The sequence below is a fragment of the Phallusia mammillata genome, chromosome 2 (assembly GCF_965637545.1).
Source record: "Phallusia mammillata chromosome 2, kaPhaMamm4.hap1.1, whole genome shotgun sequence".
In the NCBI taxonomy this organism is placed as follows: Eukaryota; Metazoa; Chordata; class Ascidiacea; order Phlebobranchia; family Ascidiidae; genus Phallusia; species Phallusia mammillata.
This window is the reverse complement of record NC_137253.1, coordinates 27724180-27746996: the sequence shown is the minus strand read 5'-3', so window position 1 is coordinate 27746996 and position 22817 is coordinate 27724180. Positions and strand designations below refer to the sequence as shown.

The following is a 22817-nucleotide window of genomic DNA, read 5'->3' as shown; positions in this document are numbered from 1 at the left end:
TGCTGAGCAAACAAAAGACGTTCTATTCTCTTTGAGAACTATTGTCTTGCGGAACGAATTCTTGCCAATCAAGCTTTTGTTTGCAAAACGAATTTTTGTTTATTTAAACAATTGAAAAAAAAACTTTGAAGAAAGATGAAGATGTCTAGCGGTTTTATTTTAAAGGTATAGTTGTAGAGAATAACATATGTAAATTTCACAGGGCAGCGGCGAATTTTAGGGCCAGCGCACATCGCATATTGTTTGGGTGGATTTTGGATATTATTTATGAATTATTAACCGCGAATTTGGCAAAGCCAACTTGTTGCTAGAAGCTCGAGTGATGGCTTATTTTAAAGGTATGAATGTAGGGAGTATCATTTGTCAATTTCAAAGAGCTGCGTTAAATTTTTAAGGCCAGCGCACATCGAATATGATTTTGGTGAATATGGCATATTGTTATTAATATTTGGACACGATTCCGATTTGCTAGAACATTGTGTTTGGGCTTATTTTGAAGCTTGTGTTCAGGAGAAAACTTTGCAATACATTATATGGAGCACCCCTGGCGTTATGACGTTCATATCGTTGAATATTAATTTCAAAATACGCGTATTAATAACTGAAAAATATTTTTTTTTCGAAAGTTTGTGCGCTGAAAAGCTTTAAAAGCGTAGAATATTGTGTGCAAATTTCAGTATCGCATCTTTTTTAGTTTTAGCGTAAAGCGATTGGGCGCTGGCTTCTCTCTGGTCCAACATTCTATTTCAAAAATCAAAGATTATTGTTGTGAAAAAATTCCCGCCGTGGTATTTTTTGTAAATGGATGAGTGAACAGTTTTTGCCGAAAAAAATTAAAAACAAACACGATATTTCAGTTTTTTATCAACATAAATTAACACCGTCAGAACAGATTTGATGCTTTTAAAACTCCTTGCTTATCCAACTTCAATTTCGATCTCTGATTCTTGGAATGGTCGACCAAAGTCAATAGGAGTTCAAGTAAATTGTATTGTAGGCTAGGAAATTATTTGCATGAAGTTGCAATTTTTGTGTTGTTTTATGTCCAATAAAATGTCCTTTTATTAGCATGCATTTCTCAAAATATAACGATAGGGGAATCCCAGTTTGATACGTGACCTTAGCGAATTTTGCCACAGTTTTTCAGTTTTTGCCACTCGATTAAAAATGATGAAATTAATTTCGAAACATGCTAGGCGCAGCTCTGAGCACAGGCCGCTGGCGAGAGAACAAAGAGAAAAAGCAAATGGGCAATCAGTCATGCGATTACGTAGCGATTTGCGTGAAGTTTCCTGGTTAGATCTAAGACTGACCAAGACAACAGTCTATTGCTATTCTAAATGGCGGTTTTGGTTCTCTAGTCGTGAGGTCAAAACGTTTCGTTCTGGGTGATTTTGTCATAGTTCTGTTCCATACCGTAATCCAAAAATCTACTGGTTTGTTTTACGATATATTTTATTTAGATTTCAAGTAGAACATTTGTTTCTCGCGTATGTTCTCTGAAAAAAAGGTGGCAAATTTGGCGTTGTTATGGAAACCACGCATTGGAACAAATTGCGCTTTGTTTATCTGTGAATTTGGCCAACGATGTGTCATCAAACTGAGTTCGATGAGGCAATAGCGACGCGATTATTAAAGCAGCTGCAAGAATGCCAAATAATCGATTGTTGAGCTCAGCGGGGCAGTGCTTGGTGTAGCAGTAAAAAAAGCTTTTCCCAAAGTCGAATCGTGCCTGCTTTAAGAGATTCGTCATGCAGTTAGCGTAGGAAATGAGTCACACACTACGCAATACCATCAGCGTATAGTCTCATTAAACAATATACCATCGGTTGCTTGGTTGGTTGCAGCAAGCTCTGCTAGACTAAACAAGACAAAAGTTCTGATTTTGTTGAGTTTTGTCTCCTGGGATATCTCAGTCATCAGTTTGGAGTCTACAAAGTAGAGTTGTGTGAAGTAAGAAAGGCCAGAGGTAAAGAGAAGTTTACTAGAAACAGAAAGACCGCGCTAGCAACAAAGGAAAAGAAGTTTACCACTTTCTCAATGACAAGATAGGGTTTTTACTTTTCAATTAGTACTATTGCTTAACAAGTGATATACTGTCAACCATATCGGATTTTATTTTACCTCCACTACTTACTTAATAAGTTACTATCATTCAGTGACGTATAAATCAAGTTCGTCTGTAATAAAAGGAAAACAACAATCGCTATCACCAATACTTAATTAGGGGGCATGTTGAAATATGGGGCATGTTGTTGCTTTCTGTGTTGATTCTGAGGATTGTTACGGTTCGTGGCGGCTGTGTGTTGACTATTGTTTTATGTTAAATAACCATGTTGTCGTGAACGCATTGGAAACCCTTAGAATTACTCAGACAATATCAACAAAACAGCATTTCAAAGGGCGCGTAGAAGTCACAAAGACGATTATACTTTATTGCAGACCTAAAACAGGTGTGTTCGGGACTATCACTTAAGAACTCAATGAGATGTGGCCTCAAAACGACATTAGTGAAATTCCGTTTACCTCTGGGACGGCTTATGAGTGACTGATTTAACGCAACGAAGCTTAGGCAACGGAAAACTTTAAGCGGTTTCCTCCACAGTCCCTCCCTTGCGATAACTAGGATTTAAATTTTCAAGCTGGTGATTTCATTCTAGCTATGGGATTGCTAGTTATGATTAAGACACACGCCTGTTTAAAGCTAATTAGCATAGCGGGTCAAGCGCTTTACCAATGCCCATATTTGGATAGGAAGCTGACGTTTTTAATAATTTTGAGCAGATACGTACGTAAACAGTAACGTATGGTTTACCCGGCAGTAGACCGGTAGCACGTACCGGTGAATGTTGTTGACATTGTGTATTGTAAATATTGCCTTTAACAACCAGGAATTTGCGTTCGATCAATATATGTACGTATATTGGCATAGTATTTCTTTGAGGGGAGATTTACTGTTCTACAAAATTGATATTGTCATATTATGCACAGAAAAGTTTAATTAATCTGAAGCATTAGCTGATTTATTGTGCTTTGCCTCTTGCAGGAGTTGGCAATGTTTTTACACTGCAGCACGAACAAGGAAATAAGTTTCTCACGTGTTAAGATTGACCAATGTAGAACGTGCTGGGACTGCAAACGCAGGCTATTTGTTGTTGTGATTGATAAACCGAGCCACTTGCCATAAAAAACATTTGTTGTGCAGTTACCCCAGTAAACTAAAAGAATAAATTTAACAGCAATTTTACTGAGTTTAATTTCCGAAGTTGAAGTGCTTAAAGGAGGTTTAAAAGTTTTCTTAAACCTACCAAATCCATATGAAATTTACTATATTACTGATGGATTGTACAGAAACAGGGGCGTTTACTCAGAATAGACACAGTTCCAGCAAACGCTTTTACAGTCGCGCCAATAACCCATTGTCTTTGTATCGAAATTGTGTCGTTAACTGGATGCGACTGTTTTCGACAGGCCGGTTAGGGGTCATAAAACGCACTAAATTGCATGAAGGTCGAAAACTGATTAGTCCCTTGGTAAGTTACATCGCTCTTCGCAGTCTGCTGCTTTTTACAATCGATTTTTGGTCTTGTATGGTCTGCTTGAAAGCCGGTTTTGGACTGTACGTTGTGGACAGCAGTTTGGATTACTGGTTAGACTACAAATCATATTGGCTTAAGGAATGGATACCAAAGCCAACGGAAAAGCCCCAGCGGTAAGTTACGCTTTGTGTGGTAATGTACTAACTTATAAATAGTTTTTTTTAGTTTTTTTTTATAACTGTAAAAGTATAGTTTTGGACTTAAGTTTACATATTCTCGTTGTCATGAAGTTTTAGGCTTTCACAGTAACGTTTCAATGAAACGTTTACAGTTTCGAAACAAGTCACGTTCCTTTAAATATATAACACAAGCTAGTAATGACTACATGTACTATAAGTTTTCAGAAACGTATTGTGTGCTAGTTATCTTATTGACTTAATAAAGCTAGTGTAACATGTTGTAAGTTTAGCCAGCTCTATCCACAATCAGGTTTTAAAAACTTATTAGGGTCAAACAACTGATGTACATAGGTATTGGAGTTGCTGTTTGTTGACATTGGTCTGTCTTGTGCACCCTAAACGCAAGGGCATAGGATTTCTCGCTTTACTTTGGCAATGGCATTAAAAATTGATGGTTTGGCGCAGCAACGCCAGCATATGTAATGCCACCTTTGCAGCCCGTCCTGAAACAATGTTAGTGATTACAAAGAAAAGGTTCGACACTAGTGTCTACGCACTTACATACATTACAGCGTGTGTTCTGTTCGACAATACTAAAATAAAACCTTTAACAGTCTCGCATAAGAATGTTACGAGTAGACTTGATGTGGTTACACACATTTTGCCCAGAACACTTTCACTTTGGTGTTTGGTTTGCACAAGGTAACACACTTTAATAGACATATATTTGTTGACCACTTGAAATGCCTGTCACAGTGTAAAAAACAGCAACGAAAAACGAAAGCTCTTGCAGAAATTATTTGTCCACAATCATTTACAATTTGATGCTTGAAATTGCAAGGAAACGTTTATAACATGATGCACTCTTTATGTGCAAGATAAGCTTGTATTTGTACATCACTTGTTCGACGTTTACTTGGCAACGCAAATAGTGGTTTACGGGTAAAATATATTACACAATACGAGAGTTATATATTTTTAGGTTTGTTTGCCGTCGTTAAATTTGGGAATTTCTATTCGTTGTGCTTCCAAGACCGTTGTAAAATTTAATTAGGGTTTTATTTAAATGATATTTACTGCTTGGCAAACGGTTGGACGTCTTATCCCGTTGAGTTGAAAATTATAACCCGACATTTCGTGTATTCAAGACGATTTCTAGAAAATAAGACACTATCCTTGTTCATTGCACAAAACCGGTTCAGAAATCCTTTTCAAAACTGGAAATCATGCGCGTTAACGTTCTATATTAAGATATTGTGCTTTTGGCATCTGCAACTTAATTTACAGTCGGTTAAAACTTAATACCACAATTATTTTGTTCCACCCATACAAGTGATCTTTATAACTGTGCTTAAAACTTCCCAGTTAACCTCGTACTTGTGTTAAACAGGAGCAATCAACAGACAACACGGCTGGCTGGCTTTTCCGTTTCATACAGGAAGGCTGGCTGCGAAAGCGTTGGCGCAAACGATGGTGCATTCTCAGCAAAGGCAAACTCTATTTCTACGAATTTGAGGTAAACACAAAGACCCGACCATAGCTAAACCCGCAAGGGTTTTCAATTGTACATATGTATGTTTAACACTGGCCAAATTCCCTGCCAAGCAATACTAGGTTTGATGCTAAAAGACAACTTGGTTAAAACATTGCTGGCTCGCTTTTGTAAACGTATAGTACACAGTTCCTGGATTTGAACCGGTATGCGACTATCTGGACGCGTAAAGAACGATTTTATAAGGAAGCAAAGTGGTAAAAACACATATTGTGAACTTTATTATGTACGCTACATTTTTTACAGTTCAATTTCTTTGCAAAATACGATCCGTTATATCTTACAGTTTAAAGATTTATATCTTCCGAAAGCAACGTTAAACGTAAATATCTTTTCAAATTTTGCCCTAACGAACAAGATAATCGAGGAAGCATTAAAAATACTTTTTAGAGCGATCGTTTCAAGAATTGCTGTTATTAACAGCGGATTATCAGATTTTTGAAAACGTTTGCAATTAATCAAGTGCAAGATTTCACAAAATGGCAAACTAAGGTTATTTTGTTGATTTAACGTTAACTGTAGCGAAGTGTTAAAGTTTACAACGATGGGTACTTGACGTTCATACAATCACCGGACGTGACAACGATTGCTTTGTGATCGATTAGTTCTTGAACGTCAAGTGGATTATAAAATATGCAAACTTTAAATGCTACATAGCTAAAAAGGCCACACGCCTTTTCCGTGTCTCTGAAGGCTTTGACTCATGCAGGCTTAACGCAACTATACATTCCCTAAGTTCAGTACACAAAACATGTACTTATATCGTAGCAGCTTTACTAAGAATACATTTGCTGTAAAAATACGATAAAACAAAGTTATCTTTTAGTTATCACCTTTTATACTGATCCTTTATGTCAGTGGTCGGCAACCGCCGGTCCGCTGCCCGGTACCGGTCCGCGAGGAGTTCGTTACCGGGCCGTATAGGTTTTCAGGTTAAATGCTATTAAACATTTTGCCCATGTATCCCGGGAATGATAAACTAATTTAGGCGTTTTTATTGCTAAATATATGTAGTTTTTTTAAGACCGGTCCGCGATAAAATTTTAGTTTCAAAAACGGTCCGCAGTGCAAAAAAGGTTGCCGACCCCTGCTTTATGTGAAGCTTTTATAAACGGGTGTGACTGATGGTGGCATGAGCATTTGCTGAAACGTTTGAATAATGAAGCATGTCGCTTTTTTATATAATATTCGTTATTAGACTCATAAATAGATCTGCGTATAGTCCAAAATGATCTTGTTGCTTACACACATGTTTTATGCACAAAACTACGTTCTGTCTTAATGACAATTTCTAGATTTTGTGCAATGAACTTGGCAGACTACATGTTTCCCTATTGAACCTATATGAATAGTAATAACGATACAAGTACCTTTGTATAGTTTTCATTTTACCGAAAGCCATACTTGCTAAGGTGAGATTTCACCAAATACATTTTTAAGTCATAAGTTTTTATTTTGTAGACTCGGGATGTAACTGAAAAAAATTGCGGACAACTGGATCTGACCTTGTACCAAAAGTGCGTAAAAGCCTCGAAGAAAGACGCAAAAAAGAGTCCGCACACTTTTATACTGGAAGTGGAGAAAAAAGATGACAAAGCACAAAAAGCGAAAGTCAAGGTATCAAACTAACACTGTACAGTAATTGGAAATCGCAACATTTACGTCAGGGGTGTCCTAACCTTTTTTAATAGGGGGCAATTTTTATCAGGTGAAGACGCCCACGGGCCAACGTTTTTTTTGCGTTTAAAATGTAACTTAAAAAATATAAAGATTGATAGCGTTGAAAGTGAAATTTACTTGCAAAAATATTCCGGAAAAACATAGAGGATTAATTTCACCCAGTTTCGTAGAACGCATGTAGAAATGGAAGTTTGTTGCATCACAGACAAAACCTAAATTTTTAGTCACATGCAATCAATAAGTATAGCTCGGTGGTGAAGACGTTTTAAAATTCCACACATTTTTACAATTTATAACAATATCACTATCTGAGTCTTAATGAGATTGTAGTAAGCCTGTAATATCTTGCTGGCTCCGAAACAGGGCTTGTAAGATATATGTGGCCCTCGAAGGTCATTTTTTTACGTTATCCCCCAAATGTGAAAAGGTTTCATGACCTGCAGGAACCTATCTCTTACTTTACATTTTCATCCAGACCAACAATGGTTATAGTTTGAGCCAAAATAGCACTAAAACTGAAAAGGTTGAGAAACAGTGATTTAAAGGGAACGCTCGCATGATTGAGTTAACCTCCTTCGTGAATCGATCACAGACATTTATAAAAATGATAAATGCATTATGTGCAAGATAAGCTTGTATTTGTATACCGTTTGACATGGCAACTCAAATAGTGGTTTTACGGAGAAAATAAATTACACAATACGAGAGATATTTTTAGCTATGTTTGCCATCGTGAAAATGGGAATTTTTATTCGTTGTGCTACCAGGGCCGTTGTAAAATTTAATGATCGTTTTATTTTATGTTTTTTACTGCTTTACAAACTGTTTACCCAATGTTGAAACATCGAGGTTCATTGTGTAAATTTCTATCCATTTTAGGTGTTATAGTTTCGGCATTTTTAAATCATCTGTAGGTATTTCTAAAACATACTGCAGGTTATATATGCTGTAAATTGCTGTTAGATAAATAGTGTGAGCTGACGGTTTGTAAAACTACTTGTAGGTGGTCTTAAATTTCCTCGGTGTTTTTATTTGGACTGTATGCTACTTTTGAAGATACGAAAATTGTTTTGCCAAATTTAGTTTAACTAAAAAATACCACAGATTTAAACGTTAAAAAGCAAAAAATAGCGCGCTCACTGAGCACGAAATTTGAAACATGGAAACCCCTATCCCGCATTGTCGTTTTTGTTTGTCTTTCCCACAAAAACAGCCCCAAAATTATGTGCCGGTAAAGTAACATCTACCTAACTCCGAGCACCATTTGAAAAGCTCGCACTATGTGACGTCACAATTCCGCTTTGTGTAACGGTGGGGAAACCCCGTCAGTTTAACATCACAAGGCTAATGGAGGTCACATGTCGCTAGGCCGTAATGGATGGTTTTTGAGCATACAATTTTCCTTCAAGTCATGATTCATGCGTATTTTGATGTCACAGGTTCAGAGGGAAGTGCTTTACGCGAACTCAGACGCCGAGCTGGAATTGTGGTACAACAAACTGAACGATTCCATCTCTTATTTGGCTATGGTAAGGAATTTGCTGTACAGTAATGGACAATAGTAAAACACAAAACACGTTTAACTACAACACAGAAGGAAAGTGAGATAAAAAAATTTATGTTCAGTTCTAATATCAACAACAAAAACACATGTTGACATTTTTTTACCTCATTAAACTGCTGCCAATTGATTCATATTCAGTGCAGATGAAAACTTACACTTTGGCGTTGGAAATACTTTTGGACATTAGAAGTAGCATTTATATCCGAGCCCTACATCAAGAATTGACTTGGCAAACATACACTTACAAATTTGTCAATATTGGTTGATCAACTTTCAGCAAAAGTGATCCAATAAATAATCCCACATGTCATAAAACTGTCTCAGCATTTGTTTTTGCCCTGACTCGGTTAATAATGGTGACTGATTTATTACGCCAAGCAATCTAATAATAAACGCGCATGTCATTTCTACCAAACGTCATAATTGATGACGGGGGAACGTTTTGACTTGCTTGATCAGAATTGTAATCGGGACAAAACTTAAGGCCCGAACCCGAAAGCACAAGCCCCAAGCCCAGAATCGTTTTTTACAAGCACGTTTCGGCTTGACAGGCCTTTAGTAAAGATGGCGTGGATGGACAATGGATAATGGACAATAATCGACAGTGGCTTAAACCAGGGGTGTGCAACCTTTTTCACCGTGGGGCCAAATACAATTACCATGATCAGATCGCGGGCCGCACCCCCAGCTGAATTTAATTTGTTTCATACCAAATATGCTTATATTGAGTTAACAAGTAAAAGTCGCATTTATTTATAGTCACATTATTGCCAGGTCGCATAGAAATACCACCGGGCGCACCAATGTGCTATTGTGCTCAAAAATATATGATCATTGGACTCGTTTGCCAGTAAATTAGAAAATTCCAGCGTCTCCGCGGGCCGCACGAACTTTTTCAACGGGCCGCATTTGGCCCGCGGGCCGCAGGTTGCACACCCCTGGCTTAAACCATAAGTTTTGGGGCTGTTAGATATTAGCTCAAGTCCATCAACTAACTACTTAGCTAGGTATGTTTTTAATTAATGACACCGAAAGTCAGGCCCGAATCAAGTCCGTTTGTTCAAGTCCGTAACCTCAGCCCGGCCAGCCCTAGACCTCTGTGTTAGACCGTGTTTTGCACACAAACCTTTCTTAAAATGTATAAAAAACGCACTGATGATTACTATGATTACTAAAACGTTTTAATAACACCTATTTACGGTGTACATTTTAGATCAAAGCTGCAATTTAACGTATCTGTAGATTTGCATTTTTACCATACAAATGTAACCGATACTAACTATTAACATTTAAGGGTTGTCTTGAAAACTGCATTGTCTGATAAAAAGCGCCAGTCAGTTTGAACTTTGAGTTAGAGGTCAGTGAAATTTAAAGCACATTATAATATTGCGTGCAGTATGCCTACGATGCATACCTAATTTGGTGCCTGCTACAGCTGTAAAGACGTTTGGCACGAAAAAAACGCAAATGACAACGTCAAAACGTCAGCAGTCGTCTGTCGCGTTGGCAGAAGCGCACGAGTTTAACTTTGTAACTTTGTGTCAAGAACACCAGTGATCACCAAAGGTGTGGGTTTGCCATCCGAGTTTAAAATAACACACATGCAGTCAAAGACAAAACGTATTAGTTATTCACTAATTCAAGGCACTCGCACACAAACGCACAGTGGTAATGATACACAACGCCCACTGGCTTTAAAATAGCCTTAGCGATGCATCGAGTGACTAAGGCCGGTTAAAATACGTTTTTCCAACGCAAAGTGTGTGACTAGCCTTGTGTTGACAACAGTGGCATACGCGGAAACAGCTTCCTCTTGGCCCTAGAGGTATTGTGTGGGCTATACTGTAGATTTCTTCCTTGAAGCAACTGAACAAATCTTTACTTACGATAGATCTGCTCATGCGGGTAAAAAATTTTACGTTTTGTTTTATAATTGAACTGCTCTTTATTTCTCAAAACTTAAGGGAGAAAAGTTTTATTTTTGGGCAGTGCACATTTAACAAACCTTCGGTAATCACTATGCAGGTAAAGAATTTGAGCCTGGCCTTGACATTTGTACCTCAATCTTTTCACGTTTACAGTTAACTTAAAACTTATTAAGAGCAAAAATGTTTCGGTCGAATACGCAACTTTCCGACGTTTCGAAAATCTTTCACAATTAAGCACTCTTAAATTAAGTGTTTTTGGTTCTTAGCAGTGTTTTCCCAAACCTTTTACTTTCAAACATACATAATAAAGTAAATTTTAGGTTTGGCTTGATTGGACAAAAGTTATTAGTTACTTTAATATGTGATCCCGGTGTATGCAATTCGCTGTGATTGTTTTTTGGTTTCTATCACTGACAATGGCACGAGCCTTTGAAAATAAAGCATGTAAGTTTTTACAACCATATTGGGCCATTGCATCCTGCATCAAATTACTAAACAAACCCACGTAAAGTGTTTAAAACAAATTCATGATGACAATATGTTAACTTGACATACGAAACCACAAAATTTCAAAAAAACGTTGATATCATTTATAAAGCCACAAGTCCGTATGTTCAAAATATTGAGTTTGCCAAAAATCAACGTTTAATATTTTTCTATTTCAGGGGACTGGACCGGATTTAGAACACGTGACCAAGACAAGGGCGAAACCCCCTGGGGCCCGAAGACGACCCCCTACCCGTCAGCATCTAAGAGATCGGGTACGTGAAAATTAATAATCAAATACAAATGCAACCAATTTTATGCATCAGCAATAACCAGCTCACAAAAAAATGGTTGTATCCTTGCTTGTGATTGACCAATACTAAATAGGTATTACACCTTGCATATTATCTGTATTTTTGCGTTTTTGTTACACCAAACAAATTAGGGCTGTTAAATATGGTTTCAAATGAGACCATATTTGGTAAAATGTGGTTTTAATACTTTCAACCAGTAATCGATAGGAACTGTATCTTTTGTTTGGTCGTTGAAACCATATTTAGCCTCTCGCTTATTGATCATAAACTGTCATTGATTGCTTTTAAATTGCGTTTCATTAAAATGTTAAGCAGGGAGGTTCGGTTATTAAGTAAACTGCTTGATACATAATCGATTTAGGCTACGACACAATATGATGTAACCGGTCATTTAACAGTAATAGTTGTTGTATTTTAGTGTAGGTTGTAGGCCGAATCGCGAAGTTTAAACGAGTTTATTATGAACGAAGGACACTTTTCAAAACCTTAAATTTCAGTTTAGATTAAAAGGCGGCACTATTTCATTTATTCGGCCAAACGTTTGGTTTTTATACGAAACCGAATTTTTCTAGAAACTTCCTTGAAAGTTAAGGAAATCTTTAAAAAGTTTCATGGTGCATAAAAGAGTATTCGTAGACCTACACAAAATACCCACACTTCTGGGGAGGCAAATTTCCATAATTAATCACCCATAGGCCAATTAGATAGAGTCTTAAATTTCCAACAAGCCCTCCAAAATAATACAGTGGTAACGCCCTTAATGCACAAGTCAGTCATGGGGAAATATAGCGTAAAATGATTCATCTAACAAAAAGCTTGCACATGTCTGCATGGGTGGAAAGCGAAACTGGCAAAGTGCTTTTTTAAGTTGCGCTGCTGCAGTTCCGCGCTAGAGGTTCCTTTACCAGTACTTGATTTGAATGTCCAGCAAAAACACAGGTCCAAATTATACGCTAAAATTTTAAATTTTATTTCAATGTTGTGAAGTTACGTTTTTGAATAGGACAGCCCACGGTCAATTGTTTATGCTATGTCTTTCACGGACCAAGGAAAACTGAATTGATTCCGCTTCGGTTTCTAGAAGGTTCATTAGAGGGTGTCTGTTAAAGCAATATCTACTAACAGCATTTTGCATCAATCTTTATGAGGTTTTGTTTAATGTATTGGGTTGGGTGGTTCAGAGTTAAAAGTTGACCCGAAGTTCGAGTCCGAATCCAAAATTAGAAGCCCAAAGTCCAGCCCAAACCCGAATCGTTTTTGAGAAGGACGTTAGGCCAAAAGTTTGATTGACAGGCCTTGAAAAAAGAAGACATACACAATGGCCTAAACAAGACGTTATATGGCTATTTGGCATTAGGTTATGTCCAGCAACTACCTGTTTAGTTCGGTATTTTGTATTTTTAAAAGTTACTGACACAGAATGTGAAGTCAGGCCCGAATCAAGCCCGTTTGTTAAATACCCAAAGTCTGAACCCGACCCGAAAAACCTGGCCCGACTTACAACTGTGGTGTGGTTATGTATGTTAAATGCAACTTGTGGTCTTAAACCACGGAAAAGGCCGCACAAGTGAACAGCAATCAAATCCCTTTAAGCTCACCATGTACACAAGTTAATGACAAAACAAGCATATCTAGTTGTATGGTTTGTTTAGCACGGGCTGTAATGGTCCAGTTTGCTTTGAATGCAGCGGTCAGCTGAGGTACGTAACCACATTTGTTTTCTTTTGCAGGCGACCATATGCGAAATATCACTAGACTTGGGCGAAGAAGAAGAAAAGAAAAAAGGTAAATATTGGTGTATCAGGGATTTTTCCCTCCATTTTAGACTCAATTCCAACTAAGGTTAACTAGCAAGGTCGCCAATTAGGGTTGTTCACAAAACGCATTGGAAACGAAACAACGTCACGGGTATATGACGTCACATAGCAAGACGATGCACGACGGAAAGTTGTGCTGCAGTAATATCGACAAACAACAACGCCTTGGCCGGTATAGCATTGTGACGCAAAACACTGCGCGGATATGACGTAGCACTCGAGCGCTCGCACCATATTTGGCAACCAACAAGGCACGCGTGATTTACGAAGACTGCTGGCTATTCCGCATAATGTTTCGATAGCGAAATGCCTTATGAATCGCTAAGTTTAGAGCGTTGAGATGTAGATGGTGTTCAACCAGGTTCAAGACCAGTGGTTCTTAACATTTTGCTATAGTTTCCTACTAAAGCCAATTACCAAGTTTGAATTTACCTCTCTGTCATCTTATGATGATGTTTTGTGCTGTACATTCCAATAACGGGCTTTATTCCATAAAAAACACTTGACTTTGTGACAAAATAATCTGACTTATTACCGATATTCGAGTAAAACAACAATTTAAGTAACCTTGACTTTGACAGTTTCCCTTGGAATGTACTTATTTTCCCACTTGTGGGAAATTTCCCACCGGTTAAGAACCACTGTTCTGGACAATCGTGTTCAGCGGTTATATATTGGTATGTACGAATTGGGAGTTGACATGATATAAATTCTTAAAAATGGGACCATATACCAATGCTCTAAAGTTATCGTTTTGCTTGAGTTATAAGTCAAGTAATGATCAGGTTTCAGTGACTAATGATTAAGAATTCAGGAGGTCACGGTAGGGGTCAAAACCACGTTAACAGGACGAAACCGCATGGAGATTTCGTATGGCGGTTTCGTAACACCTATATGTAGAATGTATGTTCGCGTACCACATATTCCCAGAACATAGGCTACACTATAACAGCTATCATCAATATAGTACTCTTTGTTGGGCGTGTAATACATACAATCGAATTAAACTAATTACGGCACAAAAATGCACACTGTATCATCCGAAAGTTTTGTACACGTTGTGATTTAGATGATAGACTAAGTCTTGTCTATTAAGTGAACTTCACTAGTGACACGCGTACCACAGTCTGGGACATACTTTCCATATACTTTCCACTACAACAAGAAAATACGATTCTGTTGGATTTGATGCAGCGCATATATACATATATGTAGCCTATTCGTTTTGTGTTTCCAGAACCAACGAAACGTGGTCACGTGCCAACAAGCGCCATCAAACCGCCACCACCCGGAAGCCGTAAAGACAAAACTATATCAATAGCACCTCTCAAAATTCTCACCCCAGACGATACTTCTGAAGAAAACAAACCAGAAGAAAATAACAAAGAAAACGACGAAGATGAGCTTCCTTCTCCGCCTCCACTTCCCCAGGAGGAGCAAAAACTCCCCCCTCCTCCTCCCTCTAAAGCGCTCAAACCGGCTTTAATTATACACACCGATTCGCCACCGGATTCTGTCAACTCATCACGCTCCAACTCGCCAGCGCCATCTCGCGGCAGCAGTGTTGACAGCAAAGCCTCCCACAAGGCGACGCCAAAGAGTCTGCCTAGTTCTTTTAAGTCGACTTCTAGCGAAAAGGACACGAGGACGGAGCTCTTGAAAGCGAATGCACGACTCGCTGTGCTGTCGTCATCTGACGAAGAGGGAAAGCCCCTTGGGAGACAAATGAAAGCGCAGTCTTTGAACATTTTAGACAATTTCGATGAAGATGACCTACCGCCACCCCCTGACCTGCCTAAAGCTAGGAGCAGTTTGAATATGGATAAAAAGGGAAAACGAGGGAAAAAGAAGAACAAGAAACGGCCGAAATCGACGTGGGCAGCGTGATACTGGAGTTTATTGAAGGCTTAAAAACCTGGTTCAATTTCAACCTTTGACTTCACTTTTATTGTTTTGAACTGCAATTATATATGCCGTGAAAACTATTTTTACGCTTTTACTGTTTTTCTGACATCTTGATTTTCGATGTTGTCTCTAAGTTTATTTTATTTTTGTCACAAGTATTGAATTGAGAACTTAATTTGATTCATTTAAAGCTAAAATATATGATTTCGGATTTAGCAGGAAGTTATTTGGCTTTTTAGTCCATTACAGAGCCACAACAAGTAGCAAGTTATAAAATGCATCAAAAAATACATCTTCTAAAGTCTTACTGTTGATATCAATGTCTTCGCCTATTGTCTGTGTAATTTAGCAATTTGTTCTTCCAATTTTGTTTGTGTTTGCCCACGTCTGCGCGGCTATTATGACTTGTCGATTTTTGTTTTACTTTTATGTGTCAGTTTTTACTTCAATTCGAAAGTTTCCTTTGGTTTTGCGCTTCCCTTTGAACGAGTTTGTCTCTCGCAGTATGACCGCGCACAACCTCTGCACTGACTGGTCACATCTATTCACGTGATTCATGATCTTCTGTACTCGCCTGGTGTCCGAATTGTCCCCAAACAAGTGAAAACACAAATAAAAGTGTGTTTTGTCCTTATTCCTCGTAGTAATTTACTGCTAGAAAACCAGTCTGAAATTCCTGGATCATGTACTTCAGTAAGCACAACCGAAATCTCCACGTTTTGGGAGCCTGTGGGTGAACCACTGGGTAATTCGGGGTCAAACTTTGAGTGGATCAACTTCGGATAACTAACTAACAAGCGTGTACATTAAAATAAGTTTGAAGAACTCTTTCTTGACCAAATGCGTGGAGCAAACCAGTGTTACGCAGAAAAAATACGGACAACTTGTACGGCATATTCCATACAGGAGCCTGCTGCCTGATAAAGATTGAAACTGTACTTGGAAACTAACAGACACTGTAATACTCATACTGAATAAGCATTACATTTTACTGCCTAACAACATATTTAGCATGAGGAATCTTGGCAGCTAATAGATAACCTGTCACAAACTGACAAAACGAAGTATCATCGCTGAAGCGAATGTTTTTATTCTCGGTCTTAGAGAGCAGTTTTACTTGAGTGGGATGAAACGTGAGGAGTGAGTGGCACCAATACCTGGCCGACCGTGTTTCACAGGCTTGTATGTGATGCTGAACTCGCCCAAGTAGCGCCCAATCATTTCAGGCTGAAAAAAAGAACATTTTAGTCAATTCAAAATAAAGTAACACACCTTGGGTAAGAAGCAAACAACTTGAAACTGATAAGTTTAAATTTCTAATTTTAGCAAAAACTAAATGTAGATTATAAACAGGGTTGCCATCGACATGGACCCCAAAATAAGGACAACCGAAAAATCACATATTCATACGAAAACAGGCGCTTTTGCCAATCTTTGCATTTATGCGAGCCACGACATATCACATGCCATGATTTTTGCCAGAAACATTTTCAGCTACTTCCTGATCATAAAAAATCCTTCGTGCATCTCACAAAAGCTCGGGTACAGGTTTACTTTTACTTGTATCAGGGATTTGAATGTTATTTCACTAAGTGTTCCTTGTATTTGTTGAAAACAACGACTCAAATCAAAAATAAAGACATTTCTTAGAAATAAGGACAATAATATTTTCCAAGACATTGCCCTTTAAAATAAGGACAAATCTTAAAAATAAGGACCGTATGGCAATCAAGGTTCCCCCGCAATTTTAGTTTATAAATCCTATGTCTTTTCCAAAACTTTTCAAGAAAAAACAAACAAATTTCCATCACCTTATTGGAAGAAAATCGAGCAATTCCCATAGTTAAACTAGAAAAGAGGCTTTGGTATATGCAGCCAATTTACCATACTTGCAAAGAATATACAGACGTTACGTAATTTGAAATTCCTATCTCTATCTGGCATTTTCAGGGTAAAACAGGTGCCAAATTCCATACTTTTTCAAGGAATTTTGCAAAAGTTGGCTTTTTTCAAATCTTTTCCAGGCCCTAAAAATGCAAATTTAAATTCCATAACCTTTCCAGGTTTTCCATACCCGCGGGAACGCTGGGCAATTGGCAACTATGCCTATAAAGGATATCCCACAACTAAACTTGAAGATATTTGTTTCTGAATTTTTTTCCAACCTAAAGTATACACTTTTGAGCATTTGCTAAAGTGTCTGACAATACTTCTCATAATTTAAATTTAACACTTGCTTATCATTATTAAGTAATGTTTTGAAGACCAAGACTAAGAAACCAACTTACGCACCATCAAGCAATAAATGCATCATGTACTTATAATTGTCTGCTGAATTAGGTATGGCCCTGCTGGCATAAATAGCCCACAGCTATTATACCGACCATGAATATCATATTGACTCTTGTGTAACCAACATGTTGTAATGTAAAAAAGTTTTTGTGAGCAATGTCAACACAAATTGTATCCAAAGGCAGGCTGGACAAAATAATGGCATGACATTAAAAATGCAAGCTGCACAAACCATAGGGTAAAAAAAATTCTGTACGAATAAATAAGGGTTCGCCATATTGGCCAGGTTTGAAATAGAATTCAATGTACCTTGATTTCAACTTGGTTGAAAGTTTTTCCATTGTAGACCCCAACCATGCTTCCGACCATCTCAGGTTCGATAATCATGTTACGAAGATGTGTCTTAACCACTTCAGGCTTTTCCATGGGTGGAGCATTTTTCTTGGCCTATACACAATGTGAAACATTTTATGCAAGGTATTCACTTTGATTGCTTTAAAAGTTGTTTTTTTTTAATGCTGCTCACTTTTTAAATTAACCAACTTGCAATACCATGTCAATTTTGCAAAACAGTTAATAAAATTTTTCTTGGTTATGTCAGTATTTTTTTCTGTTCACAGGACTAAAAAATAAACAAAAAAGTAATACACCTTGCAGCTATTAACTATATTTGTATGATACCAACATGCATCTTTTTTTTCTTAACTACCACATTTGTGTTTTATAAAATTTAAAATATGAATAAATTCTAGAGATGTATAATGATGTAGATTGTACTTTCCATACACATTAAGTTTATTAACACCAATACTAACCTTTCTCAGACGCTTAAGAAGAGCATTGTGCTTGCGCTTAACACCCCTTGTAAAAGATCTGCGTGGTCGTGCACAGTAAAGTTCCATTAACTGTTCCCTGGTACAAGAACATACAACAGTTTTAGAACACTATTTGATGAAAAGTTATCAATATCTTTGCATGACTTTTGTATAAACCATGAATGGTGTTGTGTTAAGTTTATTTCGCTAACTGAGAGAAAACATAGCGACATGATCAAACTAAAACAACTACTAAGCCCGAATAAGTTGTGCAATAGGTTAAAAAACTTATGGAGAATCAAACATAGCAAGGTATTTAACAGAAGAAACAAAGACGGGCCCATTGCTAGAAAGACTGAAATCATTGGTAAAGTTTAGGTATCAAACTTTGCAATTTGCTATATCAATTGCAAGTATGAGTTAAGTCAAAAGGCAAGGTATTTTTTAGATATTCTCCATTTTTTATTAATCATAGAAAAACGCAGAAACCTTACTTGCCACACAACACAAATCAAAGTACTAAAGCCTAAACTTACAGCAACCTAGGACTTAAAATTTTAACAATCAAAATTGTCCACAACTTCCCAAATAAATTGGATATTTTTTTAAAGTTTACAAAAATGAGGAAAAAACTTAAAATTGCAGTAAAATAAAGATGCAATTTAACCAAGGCCTACAAGCCATGTATGCCAAATCTTTCGTACCTTGACATGTCAAGAAGCTGATCGAGGTCGACGCCTCTGTAGCTGAACTTGCGAAAAGTTCTCCTCTTTGGGACTTGTGCTGGCTCCGTCTGCACGCAAAATAATCCTTTAAACCTTTACATTATGTCACTTCACACTACCACTTTCATATAGTGTTGTATCACATCTGAATTTGGTCTCAAAACGCCGATTAAAAAGGCTAAAAAAACTTTATTTTCCTAGCGTACCATGATGATGTCCACTGGCCTGAACCTTGGAGAAAAAGAGAGAGAATCCGATGCGCTAGTTTGCACATCGGTTCAGTCGATAATATTTCTATGTTTTAAATTTGTTTTGTCCAATTTGTATTTATGCATTTTTTTTTGCCTGCAAGTGTCAGTATACACAAAATCATGTAACACTTCGACAAAATGACAATGTAAAATATAAAACACAATCGAATTTAATTCTAGCACTTTAAAATGCACTGAATCAAAAAGGAATCGCGCATTGTTTGACGTGAAGTAATAAGCAGACATTGAAATATTAGAGGCATTTGTACCAAAACCCCCAAACAGGACTGCAAATTTGTCCACTGAAGACTGACCACTTAAGCACAACACTTGCGATTGTTTATTGTTCGTTACGTCACAATGTTTACTTATATGTATGAACGGGTGGCTTGCACGTGTACTCATAGCGCTAAAGCGGTTGCAATAAACTCGACTGTAGCATAATGTCATGTTAGTCCGATCTTGACGTCCGTAGGTCAGTCCATCTCCGATTATAATGAGCTGAGAAAGCGCATTATCATTGTGAAGCTGTACGAATTGTAGCAGAAGGTTTGCTTTCAGTGAACAAAAAGGTACATTCATTTTAATGGATGTAGCCTTACGCTTCAAAATTTGCTTACAAAAAGGGTTTATTGTAGCAACAACTAATATAACATGCCTTTCAGGTAAAAGTACGTTAAACCAGTGTTAATTGTGTCTTCACATGAAAGTTGAAACATCGGTGAAAAGAGTTTACAAAAATGTTTAAGCGAACAGGGTTTGGATTAAGTTACTGATTTACAAGCACTTAGTACAATGGATGAAAACGGTAAGTGACAATGCATTGTGCATGCTGTGTAAGCTGTTTAAACATCAATAAAAAAGTGAACACAAGTGGATGATTGTCCCACCGCCTATAAAGCACTTTGCCCATTTTTAAATTACTGCTATTTTGGTAAAAACAGACCAGTGGCGGATTTTGTACAGTATTGGAAATTTACGGCTTTGCAACAAAAGGCAATTTAACAAACTATTAATATGACTTACAGTTTTTAGCACTTTTTAAAATGTTGTGTTTGTCCAGTTCTATGACCTCTTTCTGCATGGTCATAAAATAAACAAAGCAGGGTCTGCACAACGCCACGCCTTAACTGCTGCTAGGAAACTTTAAATGCTGATAAGACCGCTTTGAAACATATCTAAAAACAGTGATTTTTTATTGTCGTATACGCCAATACGCGCAGAAAAACAAATTAGTGATTATTTGGGTTCGAAAACGAAACAGGCGCGGCTTTAATCGGCAAAACTAGACAACAAACCAAACATAAACCCTAAACATGGCAATGATTGTCATTGTATAAATGCAGTACTGTAATTAAACTACAAATTTAAATAATTTACTCGATATCAATCGCTGTAAATCATTAGTGAGCAGTAATTTGACCGATTGTAGCCGAAAAACAACATGATTTTGAAGCCATGTTTTTGGCGTAAATTTTGAGTTACAAGCGTAAAATACCCAAAGTTCAAAAAGTGTTTTTCGGTTTAGCCGGACACAAATTGAAGTTGGCAATCACCTTTAAGCAAATAGGGAAACCCACAAGCTGGTCACATGAGCTGCAACGGTAATGAAAGCTGTTACTATTACGTCATTGTTTTTCCAAATACTTGCTTGGCTGCTGAATAGGTGTTTAGTTCCTGTCTACGAGGAAACGGTTTGCAGTGCCGTATAGCTTATGAAGCAGGTCTGTCTTGAGAAAAATAACCACCTGAAAATTTTATAGAAAGCAAAGTGTTGTATTTTTGTCAGAAAACCAGAAAAAGAAATTGTAGACTTTATACAACGAAATCAAAACAGTAGCAGATTTTAAATTGAAAAATGCTAGTCGGCTTGTAGGTAAAGTTTGGTCTATTACTAACGATGTATAAATAGCAATCTTACGGTATCACATGTAGTTAGGGCTTGACAAAGCCTAAAGTACGTTATATTGTGCAAAAAATTTCCAATAGCCTAAATATAAAATCGGTTGTTTCTGGCAAGTTGGCCGAAAATTCAATTAAAGACATAATTAGCGTTATCAGGCTGAGATAGGCTGCAAACATATTCATTATCACCTGTTCAATGGCTGTGGTTGTCTGTACTTAATGTCAACCCGAAAGTAATTTGCGATTCAAATGTTTTTCCGACACGACTTTAAACTTTTGTACATAAAAACAGATGAACAAACAAATTTGAAAGAGCGTTTCTCACGTTATTTTAATTGGCCTTTAACGTAACATCACTACTAACAACAGTTCTGTAATGATTTAATGCATAGAAACCCTATTGTTAATTCAACTTAGTTTAGCAATTTTGAAAAGGGTTTGATAAGTAAAAAACGATGGTATAACCAAGCTAAATTCGTCCTTTCATGTAAAACCTGTTCTTTAGAACATAAGGACTAAATTAATTTAGGAAGTTACCCTGAACTTTCGATGATTAAAGGTAAAACAAATCGTGAGGACACTTATGTTTAATTACACCCTTGCGTTGTTTTAACTCACCACTAAATCTCCATATGATTGCCAGGTACTACTTGACCCTTTAGCTTTGATTTAATGCGCGACTTTTAGCCCACAAATGCAAATGAGCTCAGAGAGCTAGAAGTATATAAACTGATTTCAAGTAGACAGAGGTAGTGGCAACAAGAAGTCGTGCAGAAAAGTTCGCATGTTTTCAACAGGCAAAATGCAGAATCAGATATGGGTCGTACTGTACGTGGTAATCAGTTACCGTTATTTATTCGATTGTAAAGCCAGGTTTATGAAATTTTTCCCCTACAGTTTGTGAGGCCTACAATGGAGGGCGGCATACATTTTAATATCATGCCGATATTATTTCCACACCCCTGCTTTTAAATTTGTTTCGCGTTCAAAAACAAAACTTTACACGTCAACATACGCTCTGCTGGATAGTTATTTGCGTGACTAACAATTGTTAACAAATAGTTGTTTGAAGCAACAGAAAGAAGTGTTGTGAAACACTAGTATGTAACATCACAAAATGCGGCTTACAATCAGGGGCGGCATACATTATTTTTTTTGACACCTTAACATGCGGTTTACAATCGAGGGTGGCTTACATTTGAGTGAAATAATATGGTATTGCTAAATAAATATGGTAATCGATTATTGTTGAACAAATATCAACAAAATTGTAATTGTTTTTATGTCAAAATCGCATTCGCATACTAAACCGAAACCGTATATTTTCAACATTTATAATAAATTTGGATCGTTGTTCGAATGGTTTTTACATTACGTAAAAAGAGCCGCTGGGTGGGCTACAGAGCCGACACGTTTGTTTGGTTGCCAGGACTTGCCCGCTGACGTCATTTGATGGGTTTGTTTGCGTATTTCGCAAATTGCGCGTGCACTTTCGTAAGGTACCTGAAGGTATATAGGCCCGGAAGGTAATAAGGCCCACTGCTAATATTTTTTTATGAGCTAGAAAAAATGCTTCCGTTTTGATGTAATTTTAAAATATATATGTACTTAAAATGGTTTACAAAGTGTTGGACCTGCAAGTTGTATGTAATTGTTATCATGACCAATCCAAATTAAGAAGTGTTTATTTTCAGCTTTTTATTATTTTTTGTTAAAATTGGTAGCAAAAATGAAAAGGTTGTGTCGTCGAAATGAAAACTTATTAAGATATATTAGTAATGGGGTCATTTTAGTTTAATTGGAGCATTATCCGATCTGGAAAAAAGAATTACTTCAAATAAATTTTATTACGGTTTTGTTTGTCA

The 22817-nt window shown here is 37.2% G+C and overlaps 2 protein-coding genes across 2 annotated transcripts in view; one reads left to right on the top strand and one right to left on the bottom strand.

The window, feature by feature from the left end:
• LOC145212620 (uncharacterized) overlaps window positions 1-15598 on the top strand; it is a 16022-nt gene extending 424 nt beyond the window's left edge. Inside the window, exons 2-8 of the mRNA XM_080080801.1 lie at window positions 166-3712; window positions 5109-5234; window positions 6732-6887; window positions 8390-8479; window positions 11108-11203; window positions 12973-13027; window positions 14297-15598. Of these exons, the coding sequence (XP_079936927.1) occupies window positions 3680-3712; window positions 5109-5234; window positions 6732-6887; window positions 8390-8479; window positions 11108-11203; window positions 12973-13027; window positions 14297-14946 (1206 nt within the window). The 5' untranslated portion in view covers window positions 166-3679 and the 3' untranslated portion in view covers window positions 14947-15598. The remainder of the gene's footprint in view (window positions 1-165; window positions 3713-5108; window positions 5235-6731; window positions 6888-8389; window positions 8480-11107; window positions 11204-12972; window positions 13028-14296) is intronic.
• A 431-nt stretch (window positions 15599-16029) lies between these two features.
• On the bottom strand, window positions 16030-19069 carry LOC145212622 (small ribosomal subunit protein uS19-like). The gene is made up of 5 exons (XM_080080802.1): window positions 19003-19069; window positions 18776-18864; window positions 18072-18168; window positions 17566-17703; window positions 16030-16191 (listed from the first exon to the last, which is right to left on the bottom strand). Exons 1-5 carry the CDS (start codon window positions 19003-19005, stop codon window positions 16078-16080), a joined length of 441 nt encoding a protein of 146 aa, XP_079936928.1. The 5' UTR covers window positions 19006-19069; the 3' UTR covers window positions 16030-16077.
• Between the last annotated feature and the right edge of the window lie 3748 nt (window positions 19070-22817).